This window comes from Oculina patagonica, chromosome 9 (assembly GCF_052425735.1).
Source record: "Oculina patagonica isolate OP01 chromosome 9, crgOcupat, whole genome shotgun sequence".
Taxonomy (NCBI): domain Eukaryota; kingdom Metazoa; phylum Cnidaria; class Anthozoa; order Scleractinia; family Oculinidae; genus Oculina; species Oculina patagonica.
The window spans coordinates 11686056-11705322 of record NC_135766.1 but is presented as its reverse complement, the minus strand read 5'-3'; the positions used below and the strand labels follow the sequence as shown (position 1 = coordinate 11705322).

The window sequence follows — 19267 nt, the reverse complement described above, 5'->3', positions numbered from 1 at the left end:
CATCGTACTACTCAGGCGCATGCCGGAAGTAAACAAGTCACGCGAGCTCGGCAGGCAAAACAAAGAAGGTCACGCAATCTCGGCTCGCGACCCATCAAAGTTGGAAAGTCTCGCTCCGCATTCCTGTTCACAAGCATTAATTACGGACTTATCGAACTTTTATTTATACCTAGCGTGATCACAGAACATTGAGTACTTTATAAAGAAATAGGCAGTGAGTAATAAAAATAAAGAAAGGCCTGCGCGGCCTCCCCATGTGCCTTTTGTGCTCGCGTCGCATTAGCGCCTTCAAATTATATTTTTGCTCTCACAAGCATCTATTTAGAACGCCTCAAATCGGCCTGACAACCGAGATAACAACAGACATAACAACAAGACATTGAGGTAAGTTGATGTAATTGTCAAAATATTATTTTATTTAGCTATAAATTCGAAAGTGTTTTCTCCCATACATCCTTTATAAATACGAACCGTTGTAACACAACACCTCCATATGCCACCAGGCGAGAGTCACGTTTCGCGTATTTCAAAAGAGTATTATGTTTAATAATTATTTAACTCTTCTCATCTTGAGCTTGGGACGCCTGTGGTGGAGTGCAGTTAACGTACCCTGTTATAAGACTGAAAATACAGGGGATGGGACCTACGGTTTATCGTCCTTTTCCGAAAAGAGTAAAATGTCTAACCATTTGCAGATGTAATTACAAAGGCAGCATATTCTCCTCAGTTATTTTAAGACCCTGAGTGTTGGTCCGGTCTGGGGTTCAAACCCACGACCTCCCGCACAGCAGTCCGGCGCTCTACCAACAAATGTCAAATGCAACATGCAAAGGAAAAGAATTTTTCCCCTGAAATTAAACTTGCAACTTGCTCACGATTGTTTCGATAAGGTCGTCCGCATGTAAATATCACTCAAGTCGCGAACAACCGTCCGAAAAAGCAACGCCGAGAAAGCCCTGGGAACCAGGTCGGGGCTCGGTCACATGTAATAGGAGTAGCACATGGAATGGGGCGGCATTCTTGTTAGACATTACTTACCCAGGCTCCTTCAGCTTGTTGTAGGTGCAGAATTTTACCCTCAATGTAAAATGTTTTACAAAAATAAGGATTTTCACCCGGCTTTACAGCCCTGTATGGTTAGTGCTGATGTGTAAATTTTCGGTTCCTTGGCACGCTTGATTTCAAGGGATATAGTTTCCAGCTATTTCCCGCGGACGTTTTTACGGTTATTGTATCGTATTTGGCGAGCGCAAATTCTCAAGTTGATGTCTAACATAATTTGCCTTAATGTTATCGTACAGCTTGGGAGATGAAGCTAAATGGTGTTTCAGAATGGAAATACTTTACATATGGCAGAATTGGATGAGAGCTTGTTAAGGTGGCCCGCGGCTAATTCCGGGAGCGAAGGTGCTATTTTTTAAATCGAATTTTGGGGATGAAAACCGTAATCGATTTCTTTGATTTTTGGTAGTCGTAATAACAAATGTTTAAATTTTATAACTCTTTACCTTTTAAAGCCCACAATATAAACAATCGCGAGAAATAAGCACTTTATGGAAAACCTTTTTTTTCGAAAATAGGCGAATGTTTTCAAAACGCGAAGATAAATTTTTTTTAAATTAAGGTCAATCACTTCAAGTAAGCCTAAGTTTCATGTGAGCAAGTTTCAACTAAATCGGCTGGGTAGAAATTGCTGCACAGTTGACTGTTTATTTTTCGCATAAAAATATTGTAATTGGATATTTTCGCCAGCTATTGCAACAATGCTTAATTAATGCTAAGATCACTTCTGTCATTTGAAAGCTTAATACCTCCTCAAAAGTTGCTGAAAAATCTGAAACAATCGGATATTCTCCGCAAACGTTATAATCAAATGAAGCATAAGTGGTTTACGGTGCGAAAATTGCAAATTAGAAAAATTCAATCTTTTTCGAATTACAAAAAATGGACCGATTTGTTTTCTTTTAATTTTTAGTATGCAAAAATCCAACATATAAGCAAACGCCCTCATCTAGTTTCGAGCGTGAAGTCTCGATGAAACTCGTCAAATTTGGCTCTTCAAGATAGCTACCTCTCGTCCTGCAGTTTAAAGCGCTCAGGAAACCCCTCAACTAACAGTAAATTATTCAAACATGCCGCATTCTCAAGATTATTTAGCACCTGGAAATGAACGCCCGTTTATTTCAAGGTGCTAAAAAATCTAGGGAATGCGGCAAGTTTGAATAATTTACTGGAACACAAGGGTTTCCAAAGCGCTTCAAAATGGAAGACGAGAGGTAGCCATCTTCACGTACTAAATTCGGCGAGTTGAATCCAGTCTACACACACGAAACTAGATAAGGCCGTTTGTGTACATGCTGGATTTTCTCATACTTAAAAAAAAAAAAAAAAATCGGTAGTTTTTTTGTAGTTCGAAAAACAATGAATATTTTAAAAAATACACTTTACGCACCGTATACATCTTCTGTTTTATTTGCTTATAACTTTTGCTAGGAGTTTCCGATCTTTTCAGAATTTTCAGCATTGTTTTAGCTGGTATTAAGCTTTCAAATAATCAATGTAATCAAAACATTACACAAGCGTTGTTGTAACAACTGGCAAAAATACACAAGCATAATAATTTTAAGCTAAAATCTAACAGTCAACTGTGCAGCAATTTCTACCCAGCCGATTTCGTTGAAACTTGCTCACATGAATTCTTGGATAATTTGAACTTATTGACAGCAATAAGAAAAAAATCTATCTTCGCGTTTAGAAAATATTCGCGTTTTATTAAAAAATAGGTTAATTTAAAAGTGCTTATATTTCGTGTTCACTGTTTTTGTTTGTTCCAAATTTTAAAGCTTTATTAAATTTAAACATTTGTTTTTTCGACTACCAAAAATCAGAAAAATCGGTTAAGGTTTCCATGCCTAAAATTCGATTTGAAAAATAGCACCTTCGCTCCCGGAATTAGCCGCGGGCCACCTTAACCCAAAAAGACAACATCTATCAGTCGAATAGTGTGGTAAACTGTGAACAATCCTATAATTAGACTTCCAACCGTTTCTCTTTATAACTTCTACCGTGTTTCTTGAAATTTATTTTAGACCCTATGTATGTTAGTCCTCAGCACAGCTGTTCACGTTGCCACTGACTGTCAAACTCTTTCTAGTGTAAAGCCCTGGTCAAACGGTAACGCAAGTGGACGCAAGTAGTCGCAAGCTGAATGGAACTTGCGTTCAGACTTGCGTTGGCTGGCCAAACGGACTCGCAAGTGCACGCAAGTTGTCAAAAAAGCCATTTCAATGCTACTGCGCAGCTGCAATTCAGTACTTGACGTAAACAGCAAGACTCGCAAAACTAGACAACAATTAAGCACTTTTAAAGAAAAAACCGTTTTTATAGTACCAAAACACAAATTTAAAGTGCTACACAGCACCTTATTATTATTTTCATTCCTATAACTGAAACCGATCAATCAGTGGTGTTCGCTGCGTTACGAAGAACTTATCAATATCGCCCGCGCGAAGTAGCAAATAATAAACGTCTGTGCAAGAGGCTATAACTAAATAAACCACGCAAGAGACGCTCGTGAAACGAAATAGAAAATTGAAATTAAATTTTATTTTTAAAAGGCAACTTTAAGAGAAAATAAAAAGGGAAGGTTAAAAAAGACAAGAGGAAACCGCAGATAGTATTGTACGACAAGAAGGATGAGAGAAGGGAACGCTAAAAATATCTAACACTGTTTAAAATTTACAACATTTGCAACGTACGCAAGCACCTTTGTACAGTATTAACACGTTATAAAATACACTACGTCGCTATTAATCTAATATACCTACAAGGACTATTGAAATCTTCTCAAGTATTAAATTGTACATGTGTCCCTGAACTTTTGAATAACTTTATAAAATGGTTCTATATTTTCGTTGTGTTTAACTAAGAAGTTGATCGAAAACCGACTCAAAGCTACAATTGGCAATACAAGCGGTTTAGCGTAATATTGTTTTCATTCTAGTAAGTTTAAATTTGCTGTGTCTTCCGAGACCCCCTCGCTAAACTGCGTACTGTGCTGTACAAATAAATCCGTCCTAACATTAGTTAAGGGGGGGGGGGGGGGGGGCAAGGGGTGAGAAGGGAAGGACATTGGAGAAGTTGTATATACAAAAGTGTTTTTATCAACAACGTTTGCGTTGTGTGGAAGCTACGTTACGTTTTGTTTGAACATTTACGTTTCATGTAAGCATCTTTTGCGTTATGTGTCAATCATCGTTTTCTTTACGCGTGAACATTTTTTGTTTGTTTGCGGTGCATGTAAACATTGTTTTCGTTTGCATTTGCAAGTGCAAACGAGGTATAAGTCGCTCAATGCGAACCCTACGACGTCATGAAAGTAACTAAGAAAATAATATCTTATATCGTAATAGAAAATTTTACGGTAATCGGGAAATTCCGGCGAGGATACAGATTCCATTTTGAAAACTTTCGCGAACAAGTGACGAACGTCAATCTCGTATCTCTTGCTTAAACCAGAAACCCATAAGGGTTGTTCAACCCTTATGGGTTTCTCCTTAAGCCGAATATTATTAACAACGGACATCAAGCGGCTCAAACAGCATTCAGGCTATGTGGATGACTAAGTACCGAAATGTATCGACATTTATCGCAGGGAATATTGTTATAAAGGCCATTTTTTCTGTCCTTCCAACCCAGCCTCTAGTCAGACTTAGATTGCGGGTCTAGTCTCTTTTAAACAATACATCACGTCTTTGTTTACATCCACAAGTCCTGATTTGTTCAGTGCAAGCATCAGTTTTCTTATTGTCGCGTCTTCTCCGTTTTCCTGACACCATCTTTGCAAAGCCTTATGGCAACGTTCTTGGTGATCACTCTCTTCCTCTGATATCATGTCAATTCTTCCTTCTTTGAGGTTAAGCTCTCTCGCCAGTTTTTTCCAACAATGTCCAACCTTGTCCGACACAATGCGGAGCACTTCATTACGTGTTGTTGCAGGTATGTTGACTGCATTTTTGCCTAAACAGAATGAAAAAAAAATGTAGTAAAATTAAGACTTGATGAAAAGCTATTATCCGCAATTGATATAATATCACGAAAGACCCATGCAAATGGTCGAATTCGTGTTTGTGCCTTCCATTTACAGGAAAAAGCTTTGTTCTAAAAAACCATTGCCTCTTTACACCGGTGTTGACATTAGAAGCTTTCGCTAAGGAGAGGCGAACTCTGAGTTGCACTCTGAGTTGTAGTCACCTCACCCTACAAAAACCAGAGTTACCAATTCTTCTAGGTTTTTTCCTTCTTATTATTATTCGCCGAAGAACGATGACTTCACATGCTACAACAGCTAGGAAAATATGATAATGGTTTTCAAATTGATCAGGTATTCTAAACTATTACTCAATACACCCAACAACTCCACTTACTGTACAACCAAGAAATGGCTGTTTTATGAGAAGAGCTACAATATGGATTAAACGTAGCATAAGATAACTATGTTAAATTTGTTAGTTTTAGATGTTAGATCTAAGCCAGCTTCGTGATCTTGCATATTTCGAATAATTAAGGGTATAAATTGTGACAACTCCGAAATAGGCCACCTTGGAAACAGTTTAATGTATGAAACTGGAGTTTTGTCAGTCAAGCTGTTTCACCGAATTCGATTTTTTCCCAAATGGCTACCAACACTGTTTCGCGTCTTTATTTCAGTTGAAAAAGGCCCTAGTTTTTCTCGTGAAAGTCAGCTTTACATATACACTGTACCTTCATGGAGGCGTTCCACCACATGGCTATACTTCAACTCACTAACGAGTGCTTCAAAAATTTCATCCTGGACTTCACTTCGCAATTCTGCTAGAGCCTCAAAGAAACTTTGCAGTACTTTCTCCTCATTCCCACCTGACAGCATGCCAAAGTGACTTTTATACGTTCCTATGTCGAATCTTTTACAAATTGCCAACACATCGTTTGCTCGGGCTTCTAACAATATTTGGTCGCTGACTGGTACGCCAAAAAACTCCACCGGGGTCGTCTGCAGAGGGAAATATGATAGAAGAATCATAAGCAACAACCTTTTGTTTCTGTCGGGTTAGTATCATGTCAGTTGAGAAAAAGAAGTTTGAAATGAAATCAGGGCTTCAAGGGGATTCCATGCTGTAACCTCCGCTTTTGGAAATGGAACTGCCATCTTACGTAGCCTTTCATGCCACACGAAGACCTAACAGTTTTTTAGCACTACGAGTCTTTTCTTAACCCTCGGACGTACAAGCAAACTCATACCCTCACGCTCGTACAAGGGGGGGGGGGGGGTAGATGGAACCCCTCCCCAGAGTTTCCGTCTTAGTAAAGCGTAGCGAAATTAATTTGCATCACTAAGTAGAACGTCCTTAGCGTACTCTACAAGATGACATTACTTTTGTTGGCGGTGACATCATTTGATGTCACGTGACGTCATTAGAGCCACCATCTTGGATCCTCTATCTTGGATTTCACCATTTTCTTAAAAAGTCAGAAAATAACGAAAATTGATGAAAAATCGAGCCAGAATGCTTATGGAATGCAAAAATAATCACCTTTTACGTCCGAGGGTCAATAGGTATATTAAAGCCTATTAAATTAAACACTTTGTGCACACACCCTATAGATAGCTCGAGCGAGTGCAAAGAAAAGCTGGGCGCATCTAAAAGATTACGTTCTTACCTTAAAATCCCTTTTCAGAGGTGACACTCTAAAGTTCAACCTACACAATAAGTTTTCTCTTTCGAGTTTTGGGCTGCTGTAAAACTTCACACCAGACATCCCCTTGTCATTAATAACACGCACTGCGACTTGCTCTTTGTGTTGTTCATGACCTTCAAACCTGTTTCAAAAGCAGATCGCAATTTATTTAGACGACAGCTGTTCGGAAAAAATAACTGCATCAGGACTTTTAACCCTTAACATGCTAAGCGCGTTATTCCGGTTTTGGAGGGGCCTTCTGCCACTTTGACGTCACCTATCACGTCACAGCATCGCTGGTGATCTTTCCACGACTTCCTCTTCTTTGACTGCATTCCGACAGAGCTTCGAAAAAACACGATCATTGTGTAATGTGCTAAAACAGGCCAAAATACCCGTACTTGATCGATCTCCTCCAGGGTTTTCCATTGATTCAGATCAACTTTTCAGCCAGAAGAAGGGGTGCACAGGTAAGATGAGGAATAAGAAAGCAGAGAAAACGAAAAGGAAAGGAGCAAGGAAAACGGAAGGTTCGCAAAAAGTCCAAAGGCTTATGCGCATGCGCAGTAAAAATTGTAATTATGAATTTCATCATCTTCCTGCATTGTCAGAAAGTGCATTTTTACGATAGGACTTTTGACGGAGCCAAGAAAATCGATTAACGGTAAAAAAACGCGGTTTTAGGAATAATTTCAGCATAAGGGTTAAGTCAGAAGGGCAGTTCTCAGGAGAAGGGAGCGAACTTTAGCAGCACTTTTGAGTCTATCTCAGTGAATATTGCCGAGATGTCAGGAATTGCTTCGAGAAAAAACTGCGAACGCTCACCAAATTCGACAAATTTGGTTTTCATTTAATACTTCTGTCAGTACAATGTTGTCAGTTGACATGAATTCAGGCTGCAATCGTAAAAATGTGTGTCAACTATTCATAACTACAACATTTTGAGGAAAAGGTGTTTTACACGTGCAACGTTTGACATTGAATAAAAGGACACGATCCTTGCAAAAAATTCTCATTCCTGTACAAAAACTAAGGCCTACTGACAACACACTGTTACTTGGATCACTTTGTTCAAATTACAGTTAACAGTGAAATCATAGTTACTATGGTGAAATCATACAATTTTTTGCAGTTATAAACTCTAACAAAGGACTGGATTAATAAATACCTCGAGGAAAGTTAAATAAGAGGCGAGATGAAGCCAAAAGAAGACTGGCTGGGAAAGCACTGCAATCAACCCTTTAAAGCATTTTCAAGCTGATTTTTGCGTTTAATTTTATTTTGTTTCTCCGCACAACTAAATATCTCGCCACTATAAAAACATCACCTCAGTCTTAGTAGTCTCGCGGGAAAAGCGTTACATGCGACCCAGATAACGGCTGCCAAGACTGTTTAGGTATTAATGGGCGCGAAAAAAGGACAATAGTAACCTTAAGCCTAAAGGTTACCTGAGATAAAAGTTTTCCATATCATCTTCGTCAACTGCGCTGATTCCACCTGTGAGAGAAACATACGCCTTGTCGTATCCTGGGATCATCTTTTTGGCGGAATTCGCGTCACTTGGAAAATTAATTTTCGTCTCTTGTAACTGCTTTGTAACTTCCCCTCTTAGGTGAGAGGGACAACAAATAAGGTACAAAATATCTTGAGAATCAGGTCGCTCTTCTGGAGGAAAGTAAGCAAAGAACACTGCCAGCTGTGGCGGGCTCCAAATGAGGCTCGACAAATACCCAATAACACCAGCAACGCTATAATCTTTTGTTCGCCAGTCAAAAAGACACGTGTATCTGGAGCAAAGAAAAATGAGTGATTTAGATTAGAAGATGTACTTTTAAAGACAAGGCTTAATTTCTTCAACTCAAGCTGAAAGGGACTTCTGGGCCTGTGGTATTGCTTTATTGGCCCTCCAGGCTTTATCCCTTGAAGTGAACTGTTACACACCAACATGTATGCGAACAAAAAGTAAGCTATTTTAAGTTCCACCTTAGCGCGACTGTTTCTCAACAGTTGATTTCAGCGTCTCTCTATCTTCTTTGCAAATACTCAATTGTTACTGAAACTAAATTTGTCCTTTTACTGTCCAATCATACTTCAATAAATTATTTATTCTAATACATGAAATGTTACCGGTTATAAAAAAGTTAAAGTGAAGAATTTAAAATTACATAGAAGTTCGTACTTGTACTCGATTGAACTTAATAAAGATGAAGTATTCAACATGACACGAGCATGGGCCGGGAATCGAACCCATGGCCTCCCAGATACCGGTTGGACGCTCTAACCAACTGCATGAGCAACGATAGACTTCTTGTGAGCTGGGCTGTTTTACAAGGTTGATAAGTGACACGCGTTCTGCATACTGCTAGGATCAGCAATGTCAAATTTATCAAGTTTGTAGTAAATAAAGATGGTAAATCTTTATTATTTACTACAAACTTGATTGAACTTATTTCCCCCTTTTTCATGGTTCCGTGCACAGCGATTATCTTTTGACATCCATCTTTCGACACGCTAAACAAACAAGATGTATCGAAATCCACCAATCACAGTTCACTAATAACATGACCTTCTGAACTTGCTGGCTCATTTACATGAAACGAACACACGGTTTTGATTGGCTCATTTCAAACAGCACGTCGAAAGATGGATTTCGATAGATAACACTACAAGCGGGTTAAAACAAGGTGGATACTAAAGCTTCACAAATTCATACGAAAGCGCTTCACATTACAGACATACCCTGAGAAGCGCTGGACCTGGAATCGAACTATGTTCCCATCAATGCTCGGAGGGTTCGTTAGATCGTCAGTGATTTCAACCCATTCTTTCTGTTCAACATCGGACTTCAGAAACAGCACTCTAACCCGGCATGATGACAGATCTGGAATGTCTTGCTTCTCGTCTTCCAAAGAAACTGGTAGCTGGATCGTGACAGGCTTCAAGAACTCGACAACTTCCGTGCAGAAGATTCGCAGAATCGGTCCAACCTGGACGTCTTTGCCTTCAAATTCTTCGCCTGGTACTTCTTGCACCTGGAAGAGTGTAAAAGGAAATAGACCTTCAAGACACATTTGGTGGTCATTCGACACCAAACAGGGCTACATTTATAACATGTCCCCAGCAATAGTCATAAACTCAAGGAGTTCGAAAGGTTTAAAAGTACAAAGTCCTGTGGAAAATAGCTCTTTCAGACCTTAGTCACGCCCCAATATTTGTTACTCAATCAGTCACAATATGTCTTACCTAAGTTCAACTTCTTCTCTAACTTTTGCACGTATTGCGTGGACTTTTTAATGTAAATTTCACACGTAACCGTGAGCAGCCTTTCTTGTTTTATCAAATATGAAAACGCTTGTTCAATGCCAACAATCCTTACTGACAACTGAAACACGTAGACTTTTTTAAAGACTTTAACAAAAAAAGCCCTCACTCTTAGCATTCTTAAATACTGACACCGGCAGAAATGCCTTGGCATTGCAACTGGCAAATGACACATACTCTAGTGTACTCAAACCAGCTAGTGTGAGTAAACCTCCTAATCCACATCCGCTTATAAGCAAGCCTACCTTTATTTGTAGATCAATCTTCGTCTTCGGTGCAACAGCCTTCTTAGGGATGTCAACACTTACACTTGGATATTCAGGTAGGGTAAATAAACCACCATTTGCCGTGATGATGTAAGGTGGGGACGACTTGAGGCGACAGACAACTGCGTACGTAGAACATTCTGATATCTCGACTTGTACAACAGGAAAGTAAAAGTCCGGAGCGTCTTTGGCCGAGGGATATTCGTCTTCGATATCTGTCATTAATATGTTAACAAAGTGAAAACAACAATGACGTAGTGAGTTTGTCTGGTATGCATAATCTGTATAGTTTTAAACAAAATTGTTTTATAAAACCATTTCTTCTCTCCCTTTGTTACAAATAATAAATAGGGTACCCCAATGAAAATCAAGTGCACGACTGGATAAGGATGTGCGTCCTATGTGGTTTCTTGAGTGAACTGCCGCTTGTGTATGGTCACACCGTCTAAGCTACCGGAGCCAAAGAAAAAGAAGAAGAGACGGTAACACTTAATTAAAATAAAAGCAATTAACAACAATTGCACAAGAAAGCTATCGCGTTCTTTCCCCAAAACAGCATCGGCCCGCACTTCTTACTCTTCCTTGTAGTCTCGTATGGGTAAAGTCTGTTCTATTCCTTTAGATACACAGGAGGTCAGATGAATTGTTCCCACGGGCGTTTAATTCCGCTTTCCATAGCATGAGGCGACAAGTAGAAAGCTTTTTCGCCTGGATGGAATGCTTGATCATTGCAGGTGAGCTCAGGACATTTTGCCAGGTTGTCTCATCCTGGGCAAGGGAGAATCCCTTATATAAGCAATATAGGTATGTGCGGCGCCAAAAGGTATGGTTTTCGAGCCGTTTTGATCTGAGATCGGGTTTTGCATTTGACCATTTTGGTCTGAAATAGAGTATGGTTTGTGCAATCTGTTATTATTAATCTTTTGAGAAGTGCAATTTAATAACGAGAGGAATTTGAATCCTTTCTCGAACGATTACGCAAACTGAATTAGTTCCTGGGTAAAATTTAGTCTGGAATAGGGAATTGAATTTTGGGTCCGGTCTGAAATAGGGTAGGGAAAATTGCATAGTTTGGTCCTCATGTACAACACTTTGCCAGTATGTAAAATTGGGTGAATAAGGTACTCTTGACCTCGACATTTTACGTCCATTTTCCAACGCAGCTCCACATCATGCTTCTAAGGTAAAGACATGGACGCAAATAAGTTAGCTAACCTGACAGACTCCGAAAGTTTTCGATTCCATCCACCTCCTGCCACTCATTTTCCTCCTTGTCTGCCAACTTGAATACCACCAATTCATACCCATGAAGATTAGGAGCACTGTGAGACAGAACCAACTTCACGTCGGCGTTGAATTCTAGAGCTTCGTCACTGCCCGTTGAGATTTCAATCACGTTGCTGACAACAGCTTCGTGCTCTTGGAGTTGAGGTGAGCAGGCTCGGGATTTCCATTTATGGACCATTATCAAGGTGGGCTCGGATACAGCATCACGAGGGAATGTCATGTGTACAGCCCCTTCTTTGAGATCCCAGTGGACGCCTTCGCTGGTTACTGTCCCTCTGAAATGAAAGATAAGACAACAACAATCTTTAAGGCACTCTTGAACTGATATGAGGATTAATACATCCAGCTTTGGGATAACATGTGTAGTAAATAAGGTGCTTCAAGTGACAAGGCGAAACCGCGCACTTATAAAACGGAATTACCACAGGGATTTGCCTTGATTTGGGGTCAGTGTGGTTAACATATCATTTTTACTTCGTTTATGTACAAAATGTGCCTAAAACACCACTGCCATGTTTCCATTAATTTGGATACCACAGCTCATTTGTTTTAACCCCTCCCCGAAAGCGTGGTGAAGTGCAAACCTTATTCCGAAACAACATTGAGCAGAGGGAAAGGGGGGGGGGGGAGGGGAGTGTGATCTTCGTTTGTCTCAACTATTTTTGTCCAGGGTTGTAAGTGGTACTCACTCGTGTATCTTTATCTTGTCTGGATCCTGTTCATCCGCATTGTCTGGCTCCTCCAGCTCTTGCTCTTCCATTGCAAGTTGTTGCACCTGCTCAGTGATATCTTCGCTGCCATTGCTACCATCGTCATCATCATTATCGCTGTCAACGCCGTAAACATTGTTGTCCTCATCATCAGAATCATCATCATCGTCACTTGATTGCTGTTCAGCTAATTAAATCAAAGGAACTGAAATTTAGCTAAGGATCTTACACCCGCTTTCAGTGTTACGTGCATAGCTATCTTTCTGCATCCATCTTTCGACATCGTCTTTCGACGTGCTGTTTGAAATAAGCCAATCAAAACCAATGTATACTGTTGTTGGTTTCATGCAAATTAACCCATAAGGTCAAAAGGTCATGCTAGTGGGCTGTGATCAGCGGATTTCGATCCGTGTTGTTTGTAAGCACGTCAAAAGATGGATGTCAATAGACAGCCGCTATGCACGTAACACTGAAAGTGGGTGTAGGTACATTTTCACCAAACGAAACTACATAGAAAGTAGCTTCCAACTGAGAGGAAAACAGTAAATCAGATTTGTCCTGGTTTACATGATCTTTAACAACAAGAGATGTTGGAAACCTATACTACTATATTTAAATACCTGCTGATCCGAATGATAGAAGGGATCGCAAGGAGCCCATTACTGATCCACTCTGCTTGACTTGCTAAATGGATGAAGGAAAAGATGCATATAAGGTAAAGAAAAAAATTGTGTGCTATCAGCCAACGGAACACAGTGGGAGAACCAATCTAGTTGAAGATTTCCGATAGAACACGGCTGACTTTCCACTAACAGCGATTGCTAGAAACCCAGTCGTTTTCTATTGGAAATCCGCGAAGAGACAATTATTCTTGATTTCTACCTTAAAAGTGCATAAAATTGTAAGTTTTGGACTGCAATCCTTTAGAACTTCTTCTAAAATAACTAGACTACTCGCCCTCGTTTTCCTGTGAGCGATAGTCAGCTCGGCTGCACCTCGTTGACTATTCGCCCACAGAAAACTCTGGGTCGTAGTCTAATTGTTAAATAAAAATCAGTAGGGGACAGTCGATTCGGATTCGCGGATTTTTAATAGAACACAAAATAATTAGTCATTGCTTACCTTTAACAAGCTCCCATACTTCTGTGCCTTATTCTCGTCCTTAAATGATGAAGCGTAATTTTCAAGCGTAGTGAGAATGTCAATTCTGTCTTGTCGCTCCATCGTTTCCTTGTTCTTTTTCCACAGCTTTTCATAAAATCTAAATGCCTCGGCTTCGTACTTTTTGACCAGATCCTTCTCACGGAGCATTTTACACAATCTTAACAGGTCTTGCAAAATGTCTTCCCTCTGTTGGCGTGGTAGCTTTTTGGTGTCTGGAGAATTCCATGCCCCATCATAGAACCAAAGAGCTTCTCGTTGGTACTTCTTCTCCGTCTGCCTATCACTTAAGTCACTGAGTCGCTCGTTTATTGAATCAATGACTTTCTTGTTGACCAATGAAAATTCGAATCCTTCGAATTTTCTTTCTTCATCCCAGTAACGAAGATAAAACTCAAACCATTCCTTCTGAAATGCTTCCTTTCTCACGCCTCTAAGCATCGCCTCGTAGGTTTGAACGAGCCTGACCATAATTTCGCTGTGGTTTCCTTGTCCCAGGGATTTTTCAATGTCCCAAGCTTCTGCGTAGTACTCTTCCGCTTCTTTAAAGTCCTCTAAACTTCGACAAATTTCCGCCATTTGAAAAGCACTCCGAGCAGTCCACGGATGGTTTCCTAGAATGTCTTTCCTAATCTCGTACGCGTCCTTTGCAGGTTGGTATGCTTCGTCAAAATCTCTCAGCCACGCGTACGAGTTTGCAATGTTTCTGTTGTACAGCGCTGTGTTGATCATTCCCGGGATTTTGAGCTCCTTGGAGAGTTCTAAGGCCTCTTTATACCATTCGATGGCCTTGTGGAATTCCCTCTTCCCTTCATAAACTGTACCGATCTGACCTTTGAAAAATGGCATGTCAAAGTGATTCATCGAACCAGAAAGTTCCTTCCTCATTTCATAAGCTCTGGTATAGAACTTTATCGCTTCATCATGTTCGCCTAACTTGTTGTGACAGTTTCCGATGGCGTTTAAGCATCTGGAGGTGCTTGTGTGGCTTTGCAGGAGGTCTTCCATTATCTTCAGTGACCGATGCAAGATCCTTAGTGATTTTGCCATATTCCCTGCTCTGTAGTAAACTTCACCCTGAACATAAAGATACGAGCTTCGAGTAAGCCTGAAGGATTTACTGTTTTTGGTTTCTTTCTGTATTGTCTTCAGTGACTCATCTGCCATCTTTAGGACTTCCAAAGCTTTCTGCCATCCTTCAAGGTGAAGGACCTGCAAAGCTTCTCGGCTCTTCAATTCCGCTCGAAGGAGAGAGCCTTTCAAAACATAAAACAGACCAAAAACATGAAATTACATATTCATCGACAAAGACCACGAACAATGGCTTATTCACTTCGTAGCAAGCTAAACTGGGATACGAATTCCGGAAAAGCCCGCGCATTTGGACAACCATTAAATTTATTAAAAACGCACTCAAAGATGTTATTTTTAAAATAGGTGCAAACTCCAGCTTAGGTCATTGACACCTTGATGAAGTGTTTTCGTCATTTCAATGGAATAAATGCTAAACCAGTTTTATAGCAGACCCAGGCAAAGGCAATGCTGTTCTTCTCATATCGATTAATGGTGATCCATCAATCAGTCTGTCAGTCAGTCATGATCAGTCAGTCAGTCAATCAATCAATTAATCAATAAATCAATCAATCTATCATTCAATCTGTCAATCGATCAATCAGCCCACAAGTTATTATTTAGCAACACAATTAATCAACAATCAATCAATTAATCAATCAGTCAATCAATCAATCAAAATCAATTAAACGAACAAACAATAAAACATGGTCGGATACTCAATACTGCTTATATTTCTTAACTCAGAATTGTACCTCTGTAAAATTTGTATGCAAAACAGTGGCAATAAATATGTGGGGAAAAAAAGAATTGTACCTCTAAAATAGGTTGTACCTATTGCACCTATTGAATTGTACCTTTAGAATTGTATCTATCTCTGTTATTCAAACATTAAAAAGAGCAACTGGGAACAAATTAACAGGAACAAAATGAAAAGGCAATCATGAAACTCAATGAATTCTTAAACAGCACTTTTATAAGAATTTTTGTTATTTAGGTTTCAATACTTTTTCTTTTTCTTTTTATGTTTTTAGTGGTATTGTTTGCATGTTTGTTCAGTCGTTTTAAGAGCCATGTTTCATTTTATGCTTCAGTTCTCACTGTTTGGAATGCATAAAAATCTTGAATAAGAAAAGAAAAACAAACAAAATTATCCAATCAAAAAAATAAATCAGTAACATATTTCTTACCCTCCTTTCCATCCTCCTCTGCCTTTTCGGCCCAAGAGTTAAATATGCTCCTTTGCTGTTTCTGATCGAGCATGGCCTCAAAGAGATAACAGATCATGACACTATCGTGATGTTCTTCTGGAATGAGAAGTTGGTCTGACTTCAATGAAATGTTCAAGGCAAGTTCAAAGTTTGGTTTGTCAAGGTCAAATCTGTTGAAAGCTTCGATGTAGTCTTGGTCTAAAAGACCTGACACTTCCTTCACTTTGGACATGAAAAGGTTACAAAACCTGTCTCTTGCCTTCTGGTAAACTTTGATGAAAATGTTGCTGTTACCGATGCTCCTTAAAAACTTTCGCATCAACGGATGAATGTCGTAGGAGAGGACCTTCGCCTCCGGGTCAACCGCTACTACTTTGCTATTTCTCAAGCCCTCCAGCTGTATAACAGCCTCCGAAGAGTCCACCCCGAGGATGGTAGCGGCTGCTTCGGCAGAGAAAGAACGACAGAATAACGACATTGAAACGGCACTCTCTTTTAGCCTTTTACTGGGCAGGAAGAAAAACATTTTTCTCAAGCAGTTCTCTTGTTCTTTGTCAATTCCTTCCTCTTTGTAATTAAATATTTCTCTTTCCTGTGTAACTTTCTCTGTCGGTGGTAATCCCGTTTCTGGTATCCCGGTCACTGCCTCTTGCTCTATGGTTTCAAGAAGCTTTTTATCATCAGCTATGTTCTGTCTTAAGATGGCGGCCATTCCGTTTAGGATAAGGGGATTCCCTTGGCACATTTTTACCAACTTATCCCTTTGTTCGTCTTCAAAGCTAAGATTTCCATGGGTTTGAAGGAGTGCACTTGAGACCGATTTATCTAATGCCTTAACCTCGTAATTGTCGACATCGAGAGAATCGCCGTGACGAAGTTCAATTCTCGAAGTTAACAAAATCTTCAGCTTTGATTTTCCCTGAAGACGTTGCAGTCTTCGGAGAAACGTCACAAAGTTTATATTCTGGTCCTTGGCAGCGTCTCCTTCTCCTCCCGCAAAATGATCAACATTATCTAGAAGTAACAGGATGTCGCTTTGGCCGTCTCGCATCAGTTGTTGCATTTGACCAATGACTGGATTTGCTTCATAGCTTACGACCGTTTGCTCCGATCCCGTTAATGCGTTCAGAACGTGAAAGTGGACGCCTTTTATCTCAGTTACTCCTCTAAAGTCGGCTTTAAATTTTCTGCCTGGCCACTTTGATAAAGTTTCTATGGCTAGCGTTGTCTTGCCTACCCCACTGGATCCATACAAATTCACAACACTCGAACTGCCTGTTGTTAGCCTTGTCATTACTTTCTCCAAGTCGTGGACTCTGCCGGTAAGATCTTCTTTTGTCTTCACAGCCTCTTGCTGGCGTATTGTTTTGAAGCCTTGAATCTTTTCTTGGATGCTCTCCTTCTTGGATGTTTTCGGAGTTACAAACCTCTCTAACAAAGTTAGATTGTCCTCTGACACGACACCTTGATTGGCAAATAAATGCAGACATGAATACAAATCTCGCTCTTGCTGATCTTCAAATTTGCCTTTAAAAACACTTTTGATAGATGATACGGCATGCTTGAGTTCTTCAGGGCTTAATTCACTTGAAACCTCTTTTAAAAGTTTGTCAAAATGAGGAGAAATCTCTGCCGTCGCCGAAACTGTTTCGAGCGACGCCATCTTAGACAACAATGTCGTGACATGCCGCACCACGATGCAATTAATTTATGCGGAAGTATAATCGGATATTGCTCAAAAAAACAATCACGCAATCCTAGCTTTACCCACGAGAGCTTCCTTATTTTCTGCATTTAATCCGTACTTCTGTTGACCAAGAAGGTAGAGAAATTTTGGCACCAAGGCTATTATCACGCAATTAATTAACTGATAAAGAGAAAATGATCGAGTATTTACAAGTGCGAAACACGCAATGCTCGAAGACACAACTTATGGAAATCTACTAATTACATGACTTTACACTTCACTGTTTAAGGTGTTTTTGTCGATATTCAAGTACTTCTTGGTTTTGAACCAACCTTCCCAGCTATCCTAATTTGATTAACAATACATCTTTTCCATAACTCCTGAAATATGTGTACCTTAACGGTCACAAGTGTACAGTAAACGCGTCACAGTGATTGGACAGTTTTGTTATCAGCCGACTGCACTTGAATGGGTTCCTTATGGACTTCTTATAGAACAGACAGAATAATTAACCCAGAAGTTATTTACCACGAAAAATCCCACCAAGTTGAAAGGCTTTATATTCCGTTCTACTTATTGTTGTAATTCTTAATGTCAACACAGAGATCAAACAACATGCCTAATTCCTAGTGGTTTTAATTGACGGAGCGTAAATATCACATTGATCAATGTCGAATTATGTTTGTCACGACATATTAAAGTGGCCACTTCCGTTGTAATGTCACTCGCAAGCTGTCACGCAATAAAGGCCAGTCTGCGCTTCCTAGCCTAGGGCTCAAAGTGTTAATTCTGCATATTGATCCTCATCTACCGTAATGTTTCCATTCAACGCCTCACTTCAAATAAGCAACTCATCAATTAAATGTCTCCTAAGAAAGATAGCTATGAACGTAACACTGAAAGCGGGTGTAAGGTTCTTTTATGATTTCATCTCTGCTGGCCCTAGTGCTTTTGAAAGTGCACTGATTTTGTAGACCACCCCCCCCCCCCCCCCCTCCAAAGAATAATAATAATTGTTTAAAGCACTTCCTTGTTGATTGTCTTGGCTGACTACAAGGAGGGGGAGTGGGTCCAATCTCGAGCCCAGAGTGTCTCCCGGCTCCGCGGTCCGTCAGCGGTTGGTCAGCAGTAGGGTCGCCGGTAGACACTCTGGGAAACTGAAATGTATTTCTCTTTCTCTATTGGCCCTCGCAGAACAATAGAAAACAACACGGAAGTCTTAAAATTCTTCCCGGAAGTAAACCAAACCGGAAACCCTGGAAAAACATTTTTTTGTTTTCCATGGTCAAATGTTCAGAAGTATCAGCTTAATTTTGTAAAAATACCTAAGAAATCGTGATATGGTGCTACATATCATATCTTCTCTTTGAACGTAAAAGATACCATGAATAAAAAAAAATTGACTTCCTTATAGCGTCTATACTGAACGGTGATTTAAAACAACAAACGACGGCGTCACCAAGGACAAGGTCGATTGAAAACTCAATTTATAGCTGACTTCCAAACATCGCTAGAACTACTGTTTTCATTCAAATCTCCGTTCCAGTTGAAAAACTGAATATGGCAGACAGTGCACGATTCAAAATAATAACTAATGACGCAGAATTTGAACATTACGCGTTGTTGTTTTGCTGAAGAAAAAGAATTGAACACAAATTATAACACACGCGTGCACGTGCTAAGTCGCCAAAATGCTAATTACGCCTTTTGAATAGCGTTGAACTGTGTGCATGTGGCCTTTAACGTCACAGTTTATTAATATCACCGCCATTCGACGAGGAAAAAATTGTTTGCTCGAAAACATGCAACCTATCCTGAAAAGATGCGCTTTCAGGG

The 19267-nt window shown here is 39.9% G+C and overlaps 1 protein-coding gene across 2 annotated transcripts; it reads right to left on the bottom strand.

The window, feature by feature from the left end:
* Positions 1–3591: 3591 nt before the first annotated feature.
* Positions 3592–18019, bottom strand: LOC144665649 (uncharacterized). Of its 2 annotated transcripts, XM_078526915.1 has the most exons (11): positions 15724–18005; positions 13424–14718; positions 12922–12985; positions 12281–12488; positions 11520–11866; positions 10284–10519; positions 9457–9749; positions 8166–8504; positions 6700–6859; positions 5764–6031; positions 3592–5019 (listed from the first exon to the last, which is right to left on the bottom strand). In XM_078526915.1, exons 1-11 carry the CDS (start codon positions 17405–17407, stop codon positions 4712–4714), a joined length of 5202 nt encoding a protein of 1733 aa, XP_078383041.1. In that variant the 5' UTR covers positions 17408–18005; the 3' UTR covers positions 3592–4711. The 2 variants fall into 2 exon arrangements, with proteins under 2 accessions (XP_078383041.1, XP_078383042.1); XM_078526916.1 differs by lacking the exons at positions 3592–5019; positions 5764–6031; positions 6700–6859; positions 8166–8504 and adding an exon at positions 8528–8787 and having other exon boundaries at positions 9399–9749; positions 15724–18019.
* Between the last annotated feature and the right edge of the window lie 1248 nt (positions 18020–19267).